Source organism: Andrena cerasifolii, chromosome 12 (assembly GCF_050908995.1).
Source record: "Andrena cerasifolii isolate SP2316 chromosome 12, iyAndCera1_principal, whole genome shotgun sequence".
NCBI lineage: Eukaryota > Metazoa > Arthropoda > Insecta > Hymenoptera > Andrenidae > Andrena > Andrena cerasifolii.
This window is the reverse complement of record NC_135129.1, coordinates 7,121,312-7,138,902: the sequence shown is the minus strand read 5'-3', so window position 1 is coordinate 7,138,902 and position 17,591 is coordinate 7,121,312. Positions and strand designations below refer to the sequence as shown.

Here is a 17,591-nt window from a genome sequence, read left to right as displayed (position 1 = left end):
TACTCTATTTCAGGTAAGGAGTTTGTACATAATGTAAATTAACGCGTAAATAACGAAATAAACCTCTATTTCAGAGCAACACGGGGTTTGCTCTTAATAGTATATTCCCCACAAATTGAATAATATTATATACATATCTATGTATGCACCCGCTCGCCTTCCATTTTGGCTCGAGTGCCGTTCTTTGTTCGATAGAGCTGCAGAAGCGTTTGCTAATCAGAGAGGGATTCTGACGGGTGATCGGTGCAACGTTCGAGTCGCGAAATCTCGGCTGGATCTGAAAGGTTGAGTGTTTGGAGGCAGTGGGAGTTGCGCGTAGCCTGTCGCGGAAATTCGAACGCTTCTGCCTCGTCGAGCGTGTAGCCTGTAAACGCAGCCGTTTGCCTCCTAAACGCGGGTCCATTATGCCGCCTGGGAGATACATCGGCGAGCACCTGCGCTCCGCAACAACACGGCCACGCTATCAAACTCGTTTGAAAGCGCGAGACCTTCGTGTACCAGATCTGGACATTCCATTTATCCCGCGCTCGGCCGAACCTTGTACAGCCTTATTACGCTCCTCGCTATCTCTAACGTCTTATTTCCTGGGAAGCTGGCTAATTTTCCCGCGATCGCGTCCCGATCCGTGTCTTTGTTCTTCCCATCGACCGCCATTGTCGCAGCTCCCGGGAATCATTAGCGGAGGCGACGGAGGCGGAAAGATCGCGGCGGTTACCGCAATCGCGCGATTCGTCGTTTATCATTAACTTTTTAATCCGAGGAGCGGTATTCCGTTTAGCTGTCGGCGCTTTTCCGAGAATAAGGAAGTTCTCGCGAGGGATTCCGCGCTCCGCGGCGACGCAAACTCGAACGAAAAGCAAAAGTAACGGTAGCTGGCTGGTCGTAAAAGCCACCAGCAGAGCTAATAGACCTATCCTGGCCGCGAAAGGAGAAGAGAGGAAGAGGGAGAGCGAGAAAGATGGAGAGAGGGAGAGAAAGGTGCGGAGGCAAGAAGCGAAAGAAAGGAACGCTTTATCTCGGAAAAGGGAAAATTTAGGGGTCCCTTTTACCACTTCTCTCTCCTGCCTATATTCCTCGCGCACGGCAGTCTGCCATATTATCACCGGCCTCCAACTACCTGTATTATTAATGGTGGCCTCCGGGTACAATGGGACGAAAAACAACCTTGGGTTATCTCGCCTCGTAAAATTCTATTGGCTGTGTGACGTACACCGGGGAAACACGGTGGCTGCCCTCGGTTTCTTCCACAATTTCCTCTTATCTGCTGGGCGACTTCTTCGTCCTCGTCTCCATCTGTGCCTACCCGAATTTTCCGTACGCGTTACGGCAGATACGCGGTCGGCTCGCGGTGGACATACAAGCGGATTCTCGTTATCCGTGAACACGCGCGGCTCGATCGAAATTCGCGGCAACTTTCGTGGACTTTTGGAGCGCGATAACGCTGCCAACGACACGATACGTCCCCGAGAGAGATATTATCCGCGCGCGGGCATCGCGACCCGATAACTCCCCGGATTCGGCGAGCGTGACTCGTCAGCGGAAATGGGATCGATACGATTTTCTTGCGCTGCGATAAGAGAGCAGCCATCGGCGGGCGTGCAGCGAGCAGAAACGAGTCGTCTCGTTGAAATTTATTATTTTTGGAGTAGCGCCGGCACGCGGGACGGGGCACGGCGCGCGTTCATTTATTGCGAACGAAAGGGTCGTGGGAGAAGCAGAGATTCACGCGGCGTTCAGACACACGCAAGCGTGTTGGCGCGCCGCTAGAGAAAGAAATCCCTTCTCCTTCTGCTTGTCGCGCGGATGCGGCTGCTGGATGACGGAGGGAAGTCACAAATTTTTTCATTAATATGCAGCGAGACACCCTCCTAACTCCCTGCACGGGAAAGGTAATGTAGTAGCAGGGGTAAAAGGGGAGAAAATGCAGTCTACCTGCGTGCGTGTCGGCGCGGTGCAGCCCTGCTCGTGTAGGTTCGCGTCCGTGAGGCCAGGGCACGGCGTGGGTGTAAGAGAGAAATAATGGTCTGCTAGGAAATGTAACCAGCCGACGCTCACGCCCTCGTCGCGACGCCTCGAGAGACTTTACGGGCGAGGGAGGGATCGAAGAAAAGCTGGCGCGAGAGACAAAACTGGATAGAGGGGCGGACGGAACGGAGACGGAAAACGGGGTGCGAACCGGCAAAGAATACCCCGTGCAAAATGCACGAATCCACCGATATCTGCTCGGATGTATACGCCTCGTTCGGGGAACATTGCTCCCCTTCCGCACCCACCTACCTTCCCCCGAATCGAGCTGTCCGTTTCCTGAAATATCCTCCGCCCTGGGCTTCTATGTAAATGAAATTCCGCGGCAATTCGACCGCCCGGGAGAATACCGTTGGTAAACGATATTAAAAACGTTAGAAGCGCAATTCGACTGGAACCTAGACCCGAGTTAACGTTCGTCTTCCATGGAAAACGTTCGCGTGGATCCCGTTCGACCAGCGGCTTTTCGCCTGCCTCCGCTGAAAAGTTGGCCAAGATCGCGGAAATTCTGGCGGTTCGCAGAGCTCAAGAGAGCTCGAAACACGTAATCCGGGCTCTCCTCCGCGTAGCTCGTCGTTGCCTCTCGTACTTGGAGCCCCGCTATTCGAGAGGCGTTTTACTCGTCGGCATACCTAACCTCTCTATATATCTCTATACCCGTCTGCTCCTTTCCTTATCCAGCCTCGCTCTCTGCCCGTCCTTCCTGCTCGAGATTTTTCTCGGCGATTAAAATTTATGCTCACTCGTGTTCCCGGTGCGTGCATATCGCGTTTCGTCTCGCGCGATCCTCGTTTTGCGCCGGGTTACGCACACGCCCAGCATCGCGGGTCTTTCCCGACGCGTTCCATAGGGCCGTTCTGGCTTGCCTGCCCTCCTACGAACGCAGCGCCTTGAAGCGTGCCGACTTTTCGCGACGCGGAAGACGAACGAGCAGGTACACGAAATTCCGATCGCGAGCGGAGCAATTGCCCTCGCGCGAAGAAAACGTCTACCTATCTATCGTATGGTACACCTGGGACAGCTTCTATACCGAACTGGTCCGACAATCAAGAGTAAATAGGTATCGTTGAGTAATACCGAGAACTGGAGTTTCCCAACATCCGTTCGATAATGACCACACAGACGTGCCGGCCGCAGGTTTTTTAGCCTGGACGTAGCCGGAGCCAAAGGAACCCATTTGTCCCAGGGGGAATGGAGCGACGTAGAGGCGGTCGCAGGGACGGTCCGGTTCGCAAAGGGACCACCGATGATGACCTCGCTTTTGTCGCGGTAGCGCGATCACCGCGGAAGCTGATGGCTATTGCCCCGAAACCAAATAAGATTGGCATTAAAAGCGAAGGACGCGGTCGTGTCCGATCCAGGCGAGCCTTCCCACCGGAAATATTGATTTTTAATCGGGCCCGTTATACCTACCGCACCTTTGTCACACGGTGGCGACGCGAGGATGGATATTGCGTCGCGACGGGGCGTATCGAATATTTAAATCGACTTGCCGCGGCTCGCGCGACGAATAAGCACGCCGAGAGGAAGAATATCGCGGGAACGGGTCTAATGTAAGTTGGAGTGGCGTCGAAGCTGCCGGAGAGCGTCGCGAATAAAATATTGTACAATCGGTCCCCTCGGGATTAAGGTAGGTAGGTAACTGTACTCGGTGCACGGTACCGCTTCGAAAATTCCTGCGGACGTTCGACTTAATGGAGGATTGCGTGGTGGCCGAAGGGCCGGCTCCGAGCCATCCTCGGCGGCGCTGGGCGACGGTTTCCTCGCGGAGGATCGTCCCTCGATCGGTCAGGATTCTTCTTGTCCCGTTCTGGCCGCGTGTCTCCATCTCCATTGCTCTCGGAGTCGAGCCATACTTCTCTCGGGCTCGGTCAATGAGAGTAGCCTACATTCGTCCGTGTGATCTTTTGCTGGCGCACGCACACACCTGGCGGAACGCTGCGGCGCGGGCTCGGCTGGGTCTCTATCACTGTTGCTGCACGGTCCGCGGCATCGCGCGCCCATGCCCATAGGCGCGTACAAAAGGACACGAACTCGGGAACGGGCACACGTACGCCGTGAGAAGAGACAGCGGAACGCACGCAAACACGTCGAAAGAGCCGCGGCGAGCAGCAGCCACGGCAGCGGCAGCACCAGCAGCACGCACCAAAGGCCCTGGGTCTGGGCCTGTGCCTGTGCTCGCGCCTGTGTCTGTGCCTCTCCGCCGTCTTGCTTTCTCTTTCCGGCGTTCCTGCTGGTTGGCCGTGGCTGGCTCTTCGTCGCTCGGACGGCAGGGGGCAAGTTTCAGTCCGTCCTTGTCAGCTCGATAGGATGCTGCCAGGCTTCGTACGGCCTGGACCTGGACCTGGAGTAGTAGGCTGTACAGGTATGCACGAGGTGGGCTGGCCGACCGGGCATTCCTGCGGCGTTGCCGCGTCTCTTACTCACCGTGGCCCCGTGGAGTAAGAATAAGAGAGAAACGAGGATATAGCCAGCAGGGACGAAGCAAGAGAAGAGCCAAACAGGCCGAGGGGATCCGAGAGAAAGAGGGATCCGAAGTAGGTAGGAGCTGAGCCATCGAAGCATCGAGCCACCGAGCCACCGAGCCACCGCAGCTCCAAACAGTCTTTCTGCCTTTTTCGTGGAGGCAATCGAGTTTGCTCGGTAGAGGACTGCCTCCCTGCTTCGACCTGCTTCCGAGACTTTGCCCGCTGTTGCTCCTGCTCCAGCTTCTGCTGTTAACGTCACCGCAGCCCCGATCTTGCGGCCTTAGCGTTCGCTGGACCCCTGACCGAGACACGCCGCGGCTCCCGCTGTAGTTAATTCCATTTCCCCGTTTATACGACTCTGACCCCTTCTTCTTCCTGCTCCCCACGCGTCTCGGATACTCCACGTACGTCCGAGCAATTCCGTTCGCCACATTTCATTTATCTTATTTCCTCGATAACGAACAACCGACGGGCGTAAATTAGATTCCTCCACAAAAGTCTGATGGATTTTTCTTCCAAAGAGATGGAAGAGAACGCGTCCATCGAAATCGTATTAGACGATCTGCCAGTTTCGTCGGGTCTCGTTACGGTCCACGATTAAAGGGAAATCGCCGAAAGGATACAGAGGACGAGAGAAAGAGAGAGAGAGAGAGAGAGAGAGAGTATCGAGGGTGGAGGCACGGAGTAAATCGAGCCCTAAGCGAGTCCACCTAGCGAACGAACCATGACGTTGGTTCAGAGTAGCTCTGCCCGTCCCTGTAGAAAGTAATCGAGTTTCGACCACCGTGTTATTGCGTTCGGCTGAACCCTCTGAGGAGTTTGCTCGATTCGATGGAAAGACACCCCCGAACTCTGTCCAGACTGCCCGACAAAAATTGACTTTGTCGATCGAACCGATCCCGAAACAGCTCTGCTTCTCTATTCCCGGTTGCTTTTAAATTTTCAATGCCCGTGAGAGGGACAGATGCGACCAGGCAACGTCCGCGGCATTAGAAAATTGTTGGCTAGACAAATTCGCTCGGCGGTCGCCGCGAGTTTATCCTCAAGTGGAATCGATGTGTACGAGTCCACCGGCGCGGCGCGGCGCGGCGGATACGGTAATACGAGTAGCCGATCCTCTCTCTCAGGGGTCCGGTGGAAGAATGAAATTCAGAGATATACCTACTAACGGGAGAGAAGTCGAGGAGAGGAAGGCATGAGCCGAGATATATCGAATAGGCAAGGGTAACGAGGAGCTCGGGTTTCGTGCAGGTCCAAGGAAACGAAGTTAGTCGTCTCCATTGCGCAGACACGGTCCACCGGGAACGTGTATCCTTGGCAAGTTCCATTAAACGCGTTACGTACAGAAGCAACTCCCAAAGGACCACGGCGCAGCAACTTGCCGCAAGAATACTCGCCACCCGAGGAATCAGCGTGGGAGGGTGGCCGGCAATCCCGAAAATATCGTGATTGAAAAGCTCCTAGGCTGTGATGCTCGAGCTTGCGCGTCGCCGTCGATGCAGCCGCGTTAAAATTTGATGAAAATGCTCCGGTCAGTTTTTCAAAATGGTAACGGCGTTCGTGACGAGAATCTACGAGAGTGGAAGGAGAGAAGGGAGCCCGGTCTCGCCTTAGCTGTCGGTATCGCGAGTAGGATACCGCTCGCATCCGAAAAGGCACGGAGAGGAGACCCGCTCTCCTTCATCTAGAAATCGGCTCACGTAGAGTAAACAGGCCCCGCTGAGTTTGCCGGTCAATTTCGACCAGCCGTCTATATACCTACATGTATATCCCCACCGTCCACTCCTTCTCCAACGGTCGCCTCCTTTCCTTTCTGTCCAGAGAGCGCGTCGAAATGATCCCCTTTTAATGCCGCGGCACTAACTACCGGCACCTCGAACGATCCCGCAATTCGGAAGATTGGCCCACATTACGAAATTATCGTTATTCCCGTGGAAAGAGGGATGAAGGGGTGCAGAGACGGACCCATCGAGAACCCCGGGGCGCCAGCTTCTTTTCGGTATAAATATGGAAAACGTTCCGGGTAGCTCACCTCGACCATCTCTGAGAAAGCCGGCTTCCTAAAGCCCCGCCGTCCGTTCCCATCGCTCGAATAAATCTCCCTCCACGTCGGTTATAGTCCACGACCACGACCACGACCAAGACCCACGACCACTGCCGACGTCCATCGTCTTCGCATGGTCGGATCGTTAAAAAGCGATCACGGAGACAAGGTGAACGAGGAAGCTGCTGAATCGCCGATGGTAAAAACGCGGGACGCGCGTCGTTAGGCCACGCAATACTTTCTCGTTCGTCTAGATAACCACGGTGGTGCAACCGGCAGAGAAATTCCTCGGCGAGTTTTCTCGGGGCGAGTAAATATTCGACAGAGTACAGAGATCGAGTTCTCGGCAAATATCGGCGCACTAGGCTACGAGAATACCGATTAAGTCGCGTACGTTCGAGAGGCTCTATATAGTCTTGGCTAACATCGACCGAGTTCCCTCGGAGGAGCTCGATTCCCTGCATCTTCGATGGGGCCGAGCGTGCATATCAATGCGTATCGATTCGCGCGAGTCGGTAAACACACGGGAACCCGGGCTAATCTCGACGATACATAGCAATACCTGAGATCATTGCGTTAACACGCTGTGGGATAATCGCGTTTCTAAAACGCACTCCACGCGGACCACGGACGCAACTGCATACCGAGGCAACAACAGCTGCTCGGAGCAATCGACGGCGGGAGGAGGAGTACAATCACGAGAAACAAACGGAATGCTCGATAAACGGTAACTCAACTGGTCCCCGGCTATAACGTTAATTAAGTTAGGTATTTATTGTACGCGGTGGAGATGGACAGCGACCGTATCGAGAAATCTATCGATCGAGCTCGTCTGGATCCCGTTGGAAAAATCTAGGGAACGCGACTCGGAAGCGCAGGAACTTGTTCTCGGAGAAGCTAGTACCTAATTACGTCGCCCGCGGAGCGACTTCAAACGCTGCTGCGTCCTATAGGGAAAGACTTTCCAAGGGGAATCGCCGAGATAGGTACGTCTGGTCACAGACGTACGACTTAATCGATGCATCTGGCTAAGTATACAGAAGGAAGTAGCAATCGCATAGGTGTATCGTGTCCCGAGGTGTCGTCCGAGACTATCATCTCGGTTGGCGATCCTCAGATAGAGGCAAGTGCAGCGCGCACGGTACAGGATGGTTCAACGAGCGTACCGCCGGGTACCAACAACGAATCGGCAGCGGGCCAAAAGTAATTCGTCTGGATATCGTGGCTCGATCGTTGCTGAATCGTTGAACGTCCCAATGGAGGGTGGAGGAAATCCCGTACGAGGGTGTGTAATCGAGTACCAGTTTGAGAATGTTCGGCGGTACGTTGTTGAATCGAGCTGTAAAGAAAAGAAGAGGAGGACAGGTAGCGAGAGGGTTACCTTGTTCGGCGTGGGTCCCTCGCGGGCAGATCAGCAACAGCAGCAACGGCAGAAGGTGGGCAGCGGAAGCAGCAGCGGCGGCGCAGGTGGCTAGAAGGCCTGCTACGCCCGCCATATTGAAGGGGGCCATTCTTATCGCAGCCCCACCGTCCTCGTGGGGGCCGCCGGTCCTCTCACGATCTGTGCGAGGCTGCAGCACCGGCAGCGTCGTCACTCTCTCCTCCTCATGCCTCCTCCACGCTTCGTCTGCTCTTTCCGCACGTCACGCGACGACGACGTGCAACCACCCTCGTCGCCTCCCGACTCCTCCAGCTTCAACACTACCACTAGCACTAACTCCTCCTCCCCCTCCTCCTCCTCCACCTCCTCCTCCTCCTCCTCCACCTTCCGCTTCTCCTGCCACCTCCTCTTCCTCTTGCTCCTGCTCCAGGTCGTGCAACCCTTCCGGATGCGCCGTGCAGCCCAACGGCGCTTCTTACCCCTCCGAACAGTAGCCTCGCTCTTCACCGATAGACCTCGCCCCAAACAGCACACACACCACCCCCCGCCGTTAGCCGCTGGCCGCTAGCCACTCTTATTGTCTATTCCCGACGTGTTGGTGATCCTCCGCCTTCTTTTCTTCTTCACCGAAAGAAAACGCTCGCCAGCAAGTTGCCCCTATGCCATTAAAAACGATTAGGCCGACCGCTGAAGGCTCGTGGCAGATCTGGACGCGATTAGGCCCTCTTCTTCGTATCTCGCGACTCGCGACCAACGTTCACGGCCGTCTGTGTCTGCTCCCGTCGGGGTATATCGGTGTAACCGGAAGTAGTAGGGCGACGATGCAACACGGCTGCCAGAAACGTGTTCGATTTTTCCCCCCCGGTCGTCGTATCACCTACAAAGGGTTGCTTCTCTTAATGACGAGAGTCGAGATGCGTCGCATCTCCTCTCTCTCTCTCCCGCTCTCTCTTTCACTGGCTGCGGCTCCTCCCGCACCTCCGTCGGCGCCTGAATTTCTCGCAGACGCGCGACTCCACGGGGCTGCCTCGTCTGAAAGAAACAAAGATGAACCGCATTAATTAAAATCCGCGAAATATCCTTCTCCCCATTCGCTCTCCACCCTTCCACCCTTCTCCTGATCCCTGCCAGCCGAATAGACCGGCGACTCTGTCTCCATCCCCCTTTTCGCGCGTGATACGAAGCGCCCCTAATGACATCCCTAAATGGAAACAACGCGACGAGGTCGTTTTTTGGCTCTGCCTCGCGGTTTCGACGATCGAGATCGAGACGTACTAACTGGTTGGGCGCGGCTTTATGCGTCCTCCTGTCCCTATCTGCGGCGCTTTGTTTCGAACTTCGGATCCATTAAATGGTCCGCGCGGCGCGGGAAAAACTTTCGCAATTTATGAAGCACTGCTCTCGAATCGCCGCACAGTGGGGTATTCGCACCGAAAAGCCGGACATTAGCGAATTTCAAAAATTTTGAGTAAGCCGTAAAATTTTTAGTATCAAAGGTAGATGAATGCCTGAGGGACAATACATCGGTATTCTTTTCTAAATTTGTGCACTCACAAGGCAGTATAGTTGATCTAAAGTCAATCCCAACCACTCTCTGAAACAGCGTTCGCTTATTCGTGATTTTCAAGTGTTCTACTGGCATTGTGTAAACTTTGTCATTGTAGAAGTTTTTTAGGTACATGTAAACAGCAGTTTCGAACAGTTTTCAAGCTGTCATCATCTATACTAGTATATAAATTAATATCTGAAGATAATTAATAATTTATTAACATTTTTGACGATTGTAAAACTTTATTTACGATTTTGTTATACTTCCGGGCACGTTTCGATACTTTTGCAGGTGTCGCCAGATTTGGTAAAGATTTGTGATCCCGGTGCAAAAAAATTGGATCGATATTCGTCCCAGTTCAATTTTTATAGCTAATTTCGTTAAGTAGATATGATGCTCGCAGCATTTCATCACGTAGGCCTGTACGTTTGCTTTCACTGGGCGTCCGCTAGATGCTTCATTTATGTTAAAGGAGATTACGAAGTCGCCCACGCGAGCAACTAAATATAGGAAATTTTGACAATGTGATATACTCCACTTTAAAGCCATTTTTACTTTTTAGATACCATTACGATGAAAGCACTTTAAAGAATCAAAAATTAGACAGCGCAAACTTTAAAATGGTTTTGTTTGATTCATTTTGGATGAATTCTGACGAAGTTATGGGAATTTAAAGATTGAGCAAATTTTAAACTCGTCATGTCCGGCTTTTCGGTGCGAATACCCCACTGTGCGCCGGCGCACTTTTACGGGCAACACAGCCCAGTGTAAAGATGAAAGTACACCGACTGTACAAACGCGAGGGTACTCATGAAATAATTAACCAACGGCGACGCACAGAACTCGATGGCGATCGAAACACTCGTCGCAGCCGCTCGGTATCCATCGGGGCCAACTTTCGTCTCGAAGGTTAAAAAGGAGAGGCAGGCTTCGATCAAGTTAAGCCCCGAGTCGAACGGGAAACTTTGGAGACGCCTTTGCGCGGATTTGCCGAGTGGTTTACTTTCATCGGGGCCGGCGAGAGTAGTCTTCCACCCTCGGTCCGCTGGTCGAATAAAGTCGAATAAAGTCGAATGAAGTCGAATGGAGTCGAGTAAACTCGTAGGTACCTTTCGAATGGGGCGAAGCGAGACCACGTATACCGAGATTCATCGAGTGGAAACGAGCTCCTTTTGTGGCTAACGCGACCGATGCGATCGCTCGACCCTCGGTTCCGCCAATGCAATATCAAACGTTTCCGACGCGGCTTCATGAAAATCAACTACCGAATATTGGCTCGGGCCCCGATCCGGACGGCCGTTTGGCACCTGTACTGTTAAGCCGGATGACTCTGCAGGGATCATTGTTTCTCCGGATATTCCATGGAGCGTGCCAAATGACGCGGTGCGAGGCAGATGGATGGACGGCTGCGTGCTCCCAGATCGTAAAGGCACTATCGGGATAACTCTGCATCCTGCCGTCGCATGGCTCGGTTCTTTCGCATCTCTTCCGATGGTCACACGTCGCGTATCGATCATTCCGTGGGGAACGACGACTACCTGGTAGATTTTGCCCTTTCGCGCCTGACTCTGCGGTTAAATACAACGACGTCCGTCCGATCGATTTCAATGCAATGCCCATTCTCTGTCGACCACGCGAGCGGTATTGGCTTCCGATGATTTGCCAGACGCGACGGAAGCAACGCAACGTTCGCGCGGACGGGGAGGCTACGAAGGGTCGCGGCGCGAGTGGAAGAACGAGGGAAGAGGGAGGTTTGAGCGACAAAAGCCAGGCGGATACGCACGAGGCCAGAGACTAATTCCAAGTTCAAGGTCGACTTGCATCACACACGAGGCATGCATCCTAAGGCTCGGTGAAATTCGCGCTAGTCGCTGAACCAGTCATCTAGCCGAGTCTGGAGGGGGGGAGGAGACGCGAGAAGAAAGGGGGAGGAAGAGAGACCGAACGCAACTTTGGGGTTCGTCGGTGTAGAGGAAGGGGTGCTAGCTGGGTTGGGATGAGGAGCGCAAGGGGTTTTAGGATCAATACCATGCGTTTATCCGTCTCTCTCTACCTTCCCTCTCGGGCACACATAGAACCCGCGAGACAGAACGTGCGAGCGAGAGAGAATGGCAAAGGGATGAGACGCGCGCGCGAGAGAGAGAGAGAGCTACCAGGGCGCGGGAGCAGGGTGAAGAGAGGGAAAAGCATCTCATCCACCGTCTTCTTTCGGCCAAGCTTTTGGTCGATCTCTTTTGCTCCGGTAGGCCGCAGGGTCTGGCCGGCGTCTCGCCATTCTTCGACGAAAAGAGACGAACAAGGGAGAAGAGAGGAGAAGAAAATAGAAGAGAAGGGAAGAGAAGAGATAGAGGACTTGGTGTACGAGAGGTGGAGGGTTCGAAGACGAGGAGGAGATGGCTGGGCAGAGGACTGAAGGAAGCACGAAATTCTAGAGTACCAAAATATAGTAGAGTCGGAAAGGGAAGGTGGACCGAGGGAGAAAGAGGTGGAAGGCAAGCGCGCTTTAGGAGTTCTTCTAAAGCGGGCAAAGACCTTCCTCTCCTTCCCTCGCGTTCTCTTGCTCTAGCTACACCAGCCGAGATGCATCCGCGAAATTGCAGACTTCAGTGAAATGCTGGTGCTGGTAGCCGCGCAGCGCCTCCTAGGTCTACGGTGCTTGCCTTCTTCCGTTGCCATTGCTCACGAGTGGCCTCGTAAAAAATTTAAGATGTCCTCCTCCTCCTCCTCCTCCTCCTCGCTCTCGTTCTCTCCTCTCGCCCTTCTCCTTGCCCTTTCTCGTCCTTCTCTTTCCTCCTCGACTTGCTCCTCCTCATCCTCCGCGACTCGGCCGGGCTAGAAATCCGTAGTGCCTCTTTTCACCGGCATCTCTCTTTCAACTTTTGACAAGACCCGGTAGCAATTGCCGAAAACAGCTTCGTGTCTCGAGAGAGGGAGAGGGAGGGGAGAGAGAGAAGAGGAGAGGACCGCTCGAGGAGCACAGCCTGACAGAAGAGCGGCAGGTTTCACGGAGGTTGGGTGGGTGGAGGTGGGCAAGAGTATCTAGCCTCCTTTGATAAGCCACGATTTCCCATTTTTTCCCCTCTTCTTTTTTCTCTTACTTTTGCTTCCTTCGGAGCAGATGTAAACACGGATGAGGATCGTCTGGAAGCGGGTCGACCACTCAGAAGGTGGTTGGCCACCATCTTCAGCGTGCAAAGGCCTCGTTCTTTTTCTATTCTTTCCCGGTGTAGACTTCCTTTCCAAGTGGCTGCTTACGATGGATCCCGCCAAATTGCAGATTTCGGCGGCGGGAGGAGCCCGGGCCTCGAGAGGCTCGTGAAATTTTTAAGCCGTCTCTAATAGTACTCGAACAGGTGCAACCGAGGCGGCTACACAACGTTCGCTTCTAACGAGCACTTCTTCCTCCCGGTCCACGTTCACAGAGCATTATAAAACGTCCTTTGAACCTAGCCGGGGGGGGGGGGGGTGAAACGGACGAGATGTAAAATTCTGCCGATATTTAAAATTTTAATCCAACGTGAAAGCTCGTTGCCGCCCGGACCTCGTTCCTCTTGCCGCGGTACGAAAACATTTCGCCGCTGGCCGCTTCCCTCGTAAAATACAACGCGAATATTTTAACATCTCGATCCCGATCGTAAATCAGCCGGGTTTGTTTTCGTTTTCCTGCGAGAAAATTAAATTCTCGCCCCACCCCCCGCGGTCCGCCGCCGCGCGCCGTGCCGTTTCTCACTCTCGGCGATGATGTTTCAGTAGGAAAGCCGGCACGTGGAAAGCTTCCTGCTTCCCATTTCTTCTTCCACTACTCTCGCTACAGCATTACACCCTCCACGGACTCTACGGCGTGCTTCCTTCCCGCGACATTACGGATTCTCTCGATGCCCGCTGCCTTTTTCTCTCCTCCTCCATTCCTCCGTACTCCTCGGATTTCTTTGCTCTCTCCTCTCTCCTCTCCTCGCGCCATTGGCTTCCGTGACCGCCTCGGGACAAATTCTATTTCCGCTTGAATTTAAGACCCTCCGGAATATACGGATTTATTTCACGGCTCCACTCGCTCGAGACGATACGAGAGAGATAGAGAGAGAGAAAGAGAGAGAAAGAGAGAGAGAGATGGGAAGAGAGATATAGAGCTGTGGAGAAGAGAACCAAGTGCAGAGAAAAAAACGGGGGTGGAAGCGTGGCAGAGGGTGGAGGTTTTTACTCTGGATCCAGGGAGGCTCGTAAACGTAACAAAGGAAAGACGTATACTCCGGAGACGGGGAAGAAAAAAATATATAGAACGAAACGGAGTGGCGAAGGTGCTGGTGGACGAGGTGGGCGAGGTGGAGGAAGGAAAGTTCCCCGAAATTATTATACCTTGGACGATCGCCATTCTCGACGACGCTCACTTTTATTTTCCCGAAACTCTCCGGGCGAACCCCGTATTTTTCTACTCCGACTTTTTTTTCTCCTATCGTGGTTCGATGTCGCGGGACACGGACCGCAACAGACGTCTACGGGACAAATTCTATTTCCGATGAATTTAAGGAGACTGCGACCTAGTGGACGATCGGGACAGAGATTGGAAGCAGCGGCGCACAGTGGGCAAAAGTGAGGTGGTTTGTTTCAAAATCAAAGAACTTTTGATAGAAATGCGATAGAGCGATGATTTTTTTTTAAATTAAAGCTGAAAGATTGCAGAATATGGGAAAATTAATGAAATTATGGTACGAACGTTTTTTACCTTTGAAAATCTGTGTTAAACTTGAAATTTTACAATAAAATTATGTTTTATCCATTACCATGTTCGGTTAGAATTTTTTTTTTACATGTTGTACATCAGTTCCCATAGATTTTGTCGCGCTGATTTCAAATCCGTTCGTAAAATTTGTCTACTCCCTCAGGATTTTGAAAAAAATCAATTTTTGTGAAATAAACTAATAAATCATAATTTTTTCGTTGAAATGATTTGATAACCCACTGGTTTTAAGGTATATTGTATTTCCATATATTATTACACAATCAAAATAAGAATTTTTAATGTTTATTTTAAAATATTGAATGTTTTACATGTCGTGATCACTTGACGTATCGCTGTCATTGTCGCTGTCATTTGCACATGAATTAAGGTAAGTATTTAATCTTTTTACCTTACTTCTCATCAACGAATTTTTTAATTTCTGCCGATTCATTATTTTGTTCGTACAACTTTAATCGATTGTTTATTAACATAATTGAAATTTTCGGGTCGGTTAAGTATATTGCTCGATTAAAAACGTCTAACATTCTATTCTTTCGACTATTTTGTCGTGAATGCAATATCATATTTTTCCTATAAAGTTTATGCCAGGATTGTCTGTCAAACTGTCTTGCTACTTGGAAATCATTCCAAAAAAAGATTTCCTTTTATGCATACCTATAAATTGGATATTCTACAATGCTTGTTCCTATGTGGAAAGTACTGTTGGATAAGAAGTCAAGTTGAGATTTTAGATTCAATACATTGTAGCGAGGCTAGATGAGAGTCCGTTCTCCTTATCGTGAATAAATATACAAATGCATAAAAGGACTACTCGAATAGCTAATTGGAAATGAACGAAACATTCTGCAGTTCTCAGTTAGAAGCAAGCATTCAGAGAGAGAGCAAACCACAGTGAAATTCATTTCATATAGAGAGTTTATTATATAACAGTATATTATAATATACAACTAAATATATATGTATAGTGTGTGTGCTTTAATTTAAAAAAAAATCATCGCTCTATCTCATTTCTATCAAAAGTTCTTTGATTTTGAAACAAACTACCTCACTTTTGCCCACTGTGCGGCGCGGTGGTTAGATTTATTTTCCAAGGATTCTGCCCACCGTCCTTCTCGTCGGGTTTTGCTGCGGTGGGTCGACGGTGGTACGAATTTAAAAACAGCCCTTTGAATTTAGAACGTTCCTTCTCTCTCCTCTCTCCTCTCCGCGTTCGCATCGCTTCTCCTTTTCTCCTAAGCTCGCGTCGCTCGGGAAGAAAGAACGAGCGAGACGGAGGACAGAGAATAATAGAATTTTTTCGACGTCTCGGCACTAGCTGGCTACGGTTCGTGTTGCTGCTCGTGGCTTCCCCTTTTTTCCTCGTCGCTCGTAATTAAAAACAATAATGTCGGCTGTACACCACCCCCCGCGCGTTAACTGTGATCGCGGGCCCCATCCTCCGGTATTTTTGTTTCCCTCGCGAAAACACATCGCCCCCCGCCCCGTCCAATTCGCGTTACAAAAATATCGGGGCTGCAAGGGGATACGCTCGCGGCACGATAACTCTTCAACACACGGCCTTTCAACTGCGTTCGTCTATCGTTTCGATTAACGAAGCCCGTGAATCACTCGCGCGTTGCCTACAATATTTGCAACATTCATCCTGTTTACGTGATCCGCGCGTGTTCGATGGGAAAGCCGCGCGTTTATCCCCCGGTCAAACAATTCTATCGAATGTCCTGAACTACCTGGCATTCTACCACCCCGCGTGTGCGCGCGTGGTTCACTGTCCTAAAAAATAAACCGAGTTTCAAGAATCTCCCCATAGCTGACCGCCGCGCCAACTGCGGGACGGCCTGGAGGCCGCGCACTAATCGAGGGAAAATACGAAATCTCCCATGAAACGCGGAGGCGACGGTCTACTCGCGCAATAACTCTGCATTAACCGTCCGCGCGGCGTGTACCTTTCTTCGTTCAGTCGCCGGTGGAAATAGAGGCTCGCTATCGACGCAGAGAACAACCGCGAGGATTTCGCAATCGACTATGCGCACGCGGCCGTTTCCAACGAGTGAAAGTAAGTCGCCCGGCGAGCGCTGCGCCGTCGAGCGAGTCCCGAGCGAAGGATCGACTCGCCTTCGAGCTTAATTAAGAACGTACGAGTCATTAGAGCCGATGGAGCGTTATATCGAAGCGTACGATAATTATAAGTCGGGGCTACGCAAATCTCGAGAGGCGCAAACGAGTAATTGGCCAGAGTCAGAGGTCTCTTTCGTCTCGCTTTCACTAGTTTCGTTCAGTCGACGTCTATCATTCGCGAATGTTTCCCGTAAGTGTTTAACCGAGACGCGAGTTTTCCGCCGCAAGCTGCAATCTACACCGCGGAAATGAACCGTGGCATCTGAATGTCCGTTCTCGTGTCCCTCGTTTTTTCGATTCTCCATATTCTGCTCGGGGGTTACGCGGGATCGCGAAGATTGCCGGTGTCCGCAGGATCCCAGGCCTTCGAAGTTGTAAAATCGGCCGGTTCACGCAAGGGAAGTGGACGCTTAGATGCATGCGCGGGATAGAAGAACAAAACCTGACGTACCTACGTTCGTCGATAATCGCCTCCTATACGCTTCCTAACCAGATTATCCGTCTATTTTTCTCGCGCCTCCGCTGGGCTTGTGCCTCGTCGACGGGAAAAGACGGCTCGACAAATTTCCGGGGAATGAACGTCGATGGGATGGAGGGGTGTAGTTGAGAAAGGACTAAAAAACAGAAGGAAAGAGGGACGAAATTCCAGGCGCGCTATCGGATACTGTCCGGTACGCGAGTCTCAGGGGCCGATGATAAAGCTAATGGCGTCCTTCTCCGCCCCCGTCAAGTCCATCGGTGATCAGTCACGCGATCCCGAGGAGCGAGCCTCGTGCCCGCTGCTCGCCCTGTTCGTGTTCTGACCACGGCAGAAACCGAGCCGTCTCGCTCGGTGCAACGGAACAAACCGTTATCGGGTTTTCGCCACCGCGCCAGGTGACCGAACCACGCTGAAAAGGAAGAGAACAGCGAGACGAGAAGAAGGAGGTGGAGGAGGTAGCCGGAGGTAGAGAGGAGGTGGAGAGGCCAGCAAGGAAGAGAGCGTAGCCGGTGCAGGTGATAGGCTAATGGTAATCCACGTTCCTCGGCTTATCCTGCCGCGGTGACAAACGTCTTGTACGCCAATCGCATGCGTCAAAATAGTTCGACCATTAGTGGTCTCTCCGCTATCGAGGACACTCCGTCGGTGGAAAAAGAGGGAAACAGGGAAAATAGGAGGAGAGAGAGAGCGACGGGGCGGGAGGAGCGTGGGACTGGCGCGGCGCGGCGGCCGTAATTTATACGCCTCTAATCTGGACGATAAGCTGCTCGTCGTTCGCGCCCCGGGGCCA

The 17,591-nt window shown here is 52.1% G+C and overlaps 1 protein-coding gene across 4 annotated transcripts in view; it reads right to left on the bottom strand.

Moving 5' to 3' along the window:
* The window catches only part of Eph (Eph receptor tyrosine kinase), a 96,813-nt gene that overhangs the window by 55,337 nt on the left and 23,885 nt on the right, over positions 1–17,591 (bottom strand). For all 4 annotated transcript variants that reach the window (XM_076824316.1, XM_076824317.1, XM_076824318.1 and 1 more), the window contains exon 3: positions 7,919–8,950. In XM_076824316.1, the coding sequence (XP_076680431.1) occupies positions 7,919–8,048 (130 nt within the window). In that variant the 5' untranslated portion in view covers positions 8,049–8,950. The remainder of the gene's footprint in view (positions 1–7,918; positions 8,951–17,591) is intronic.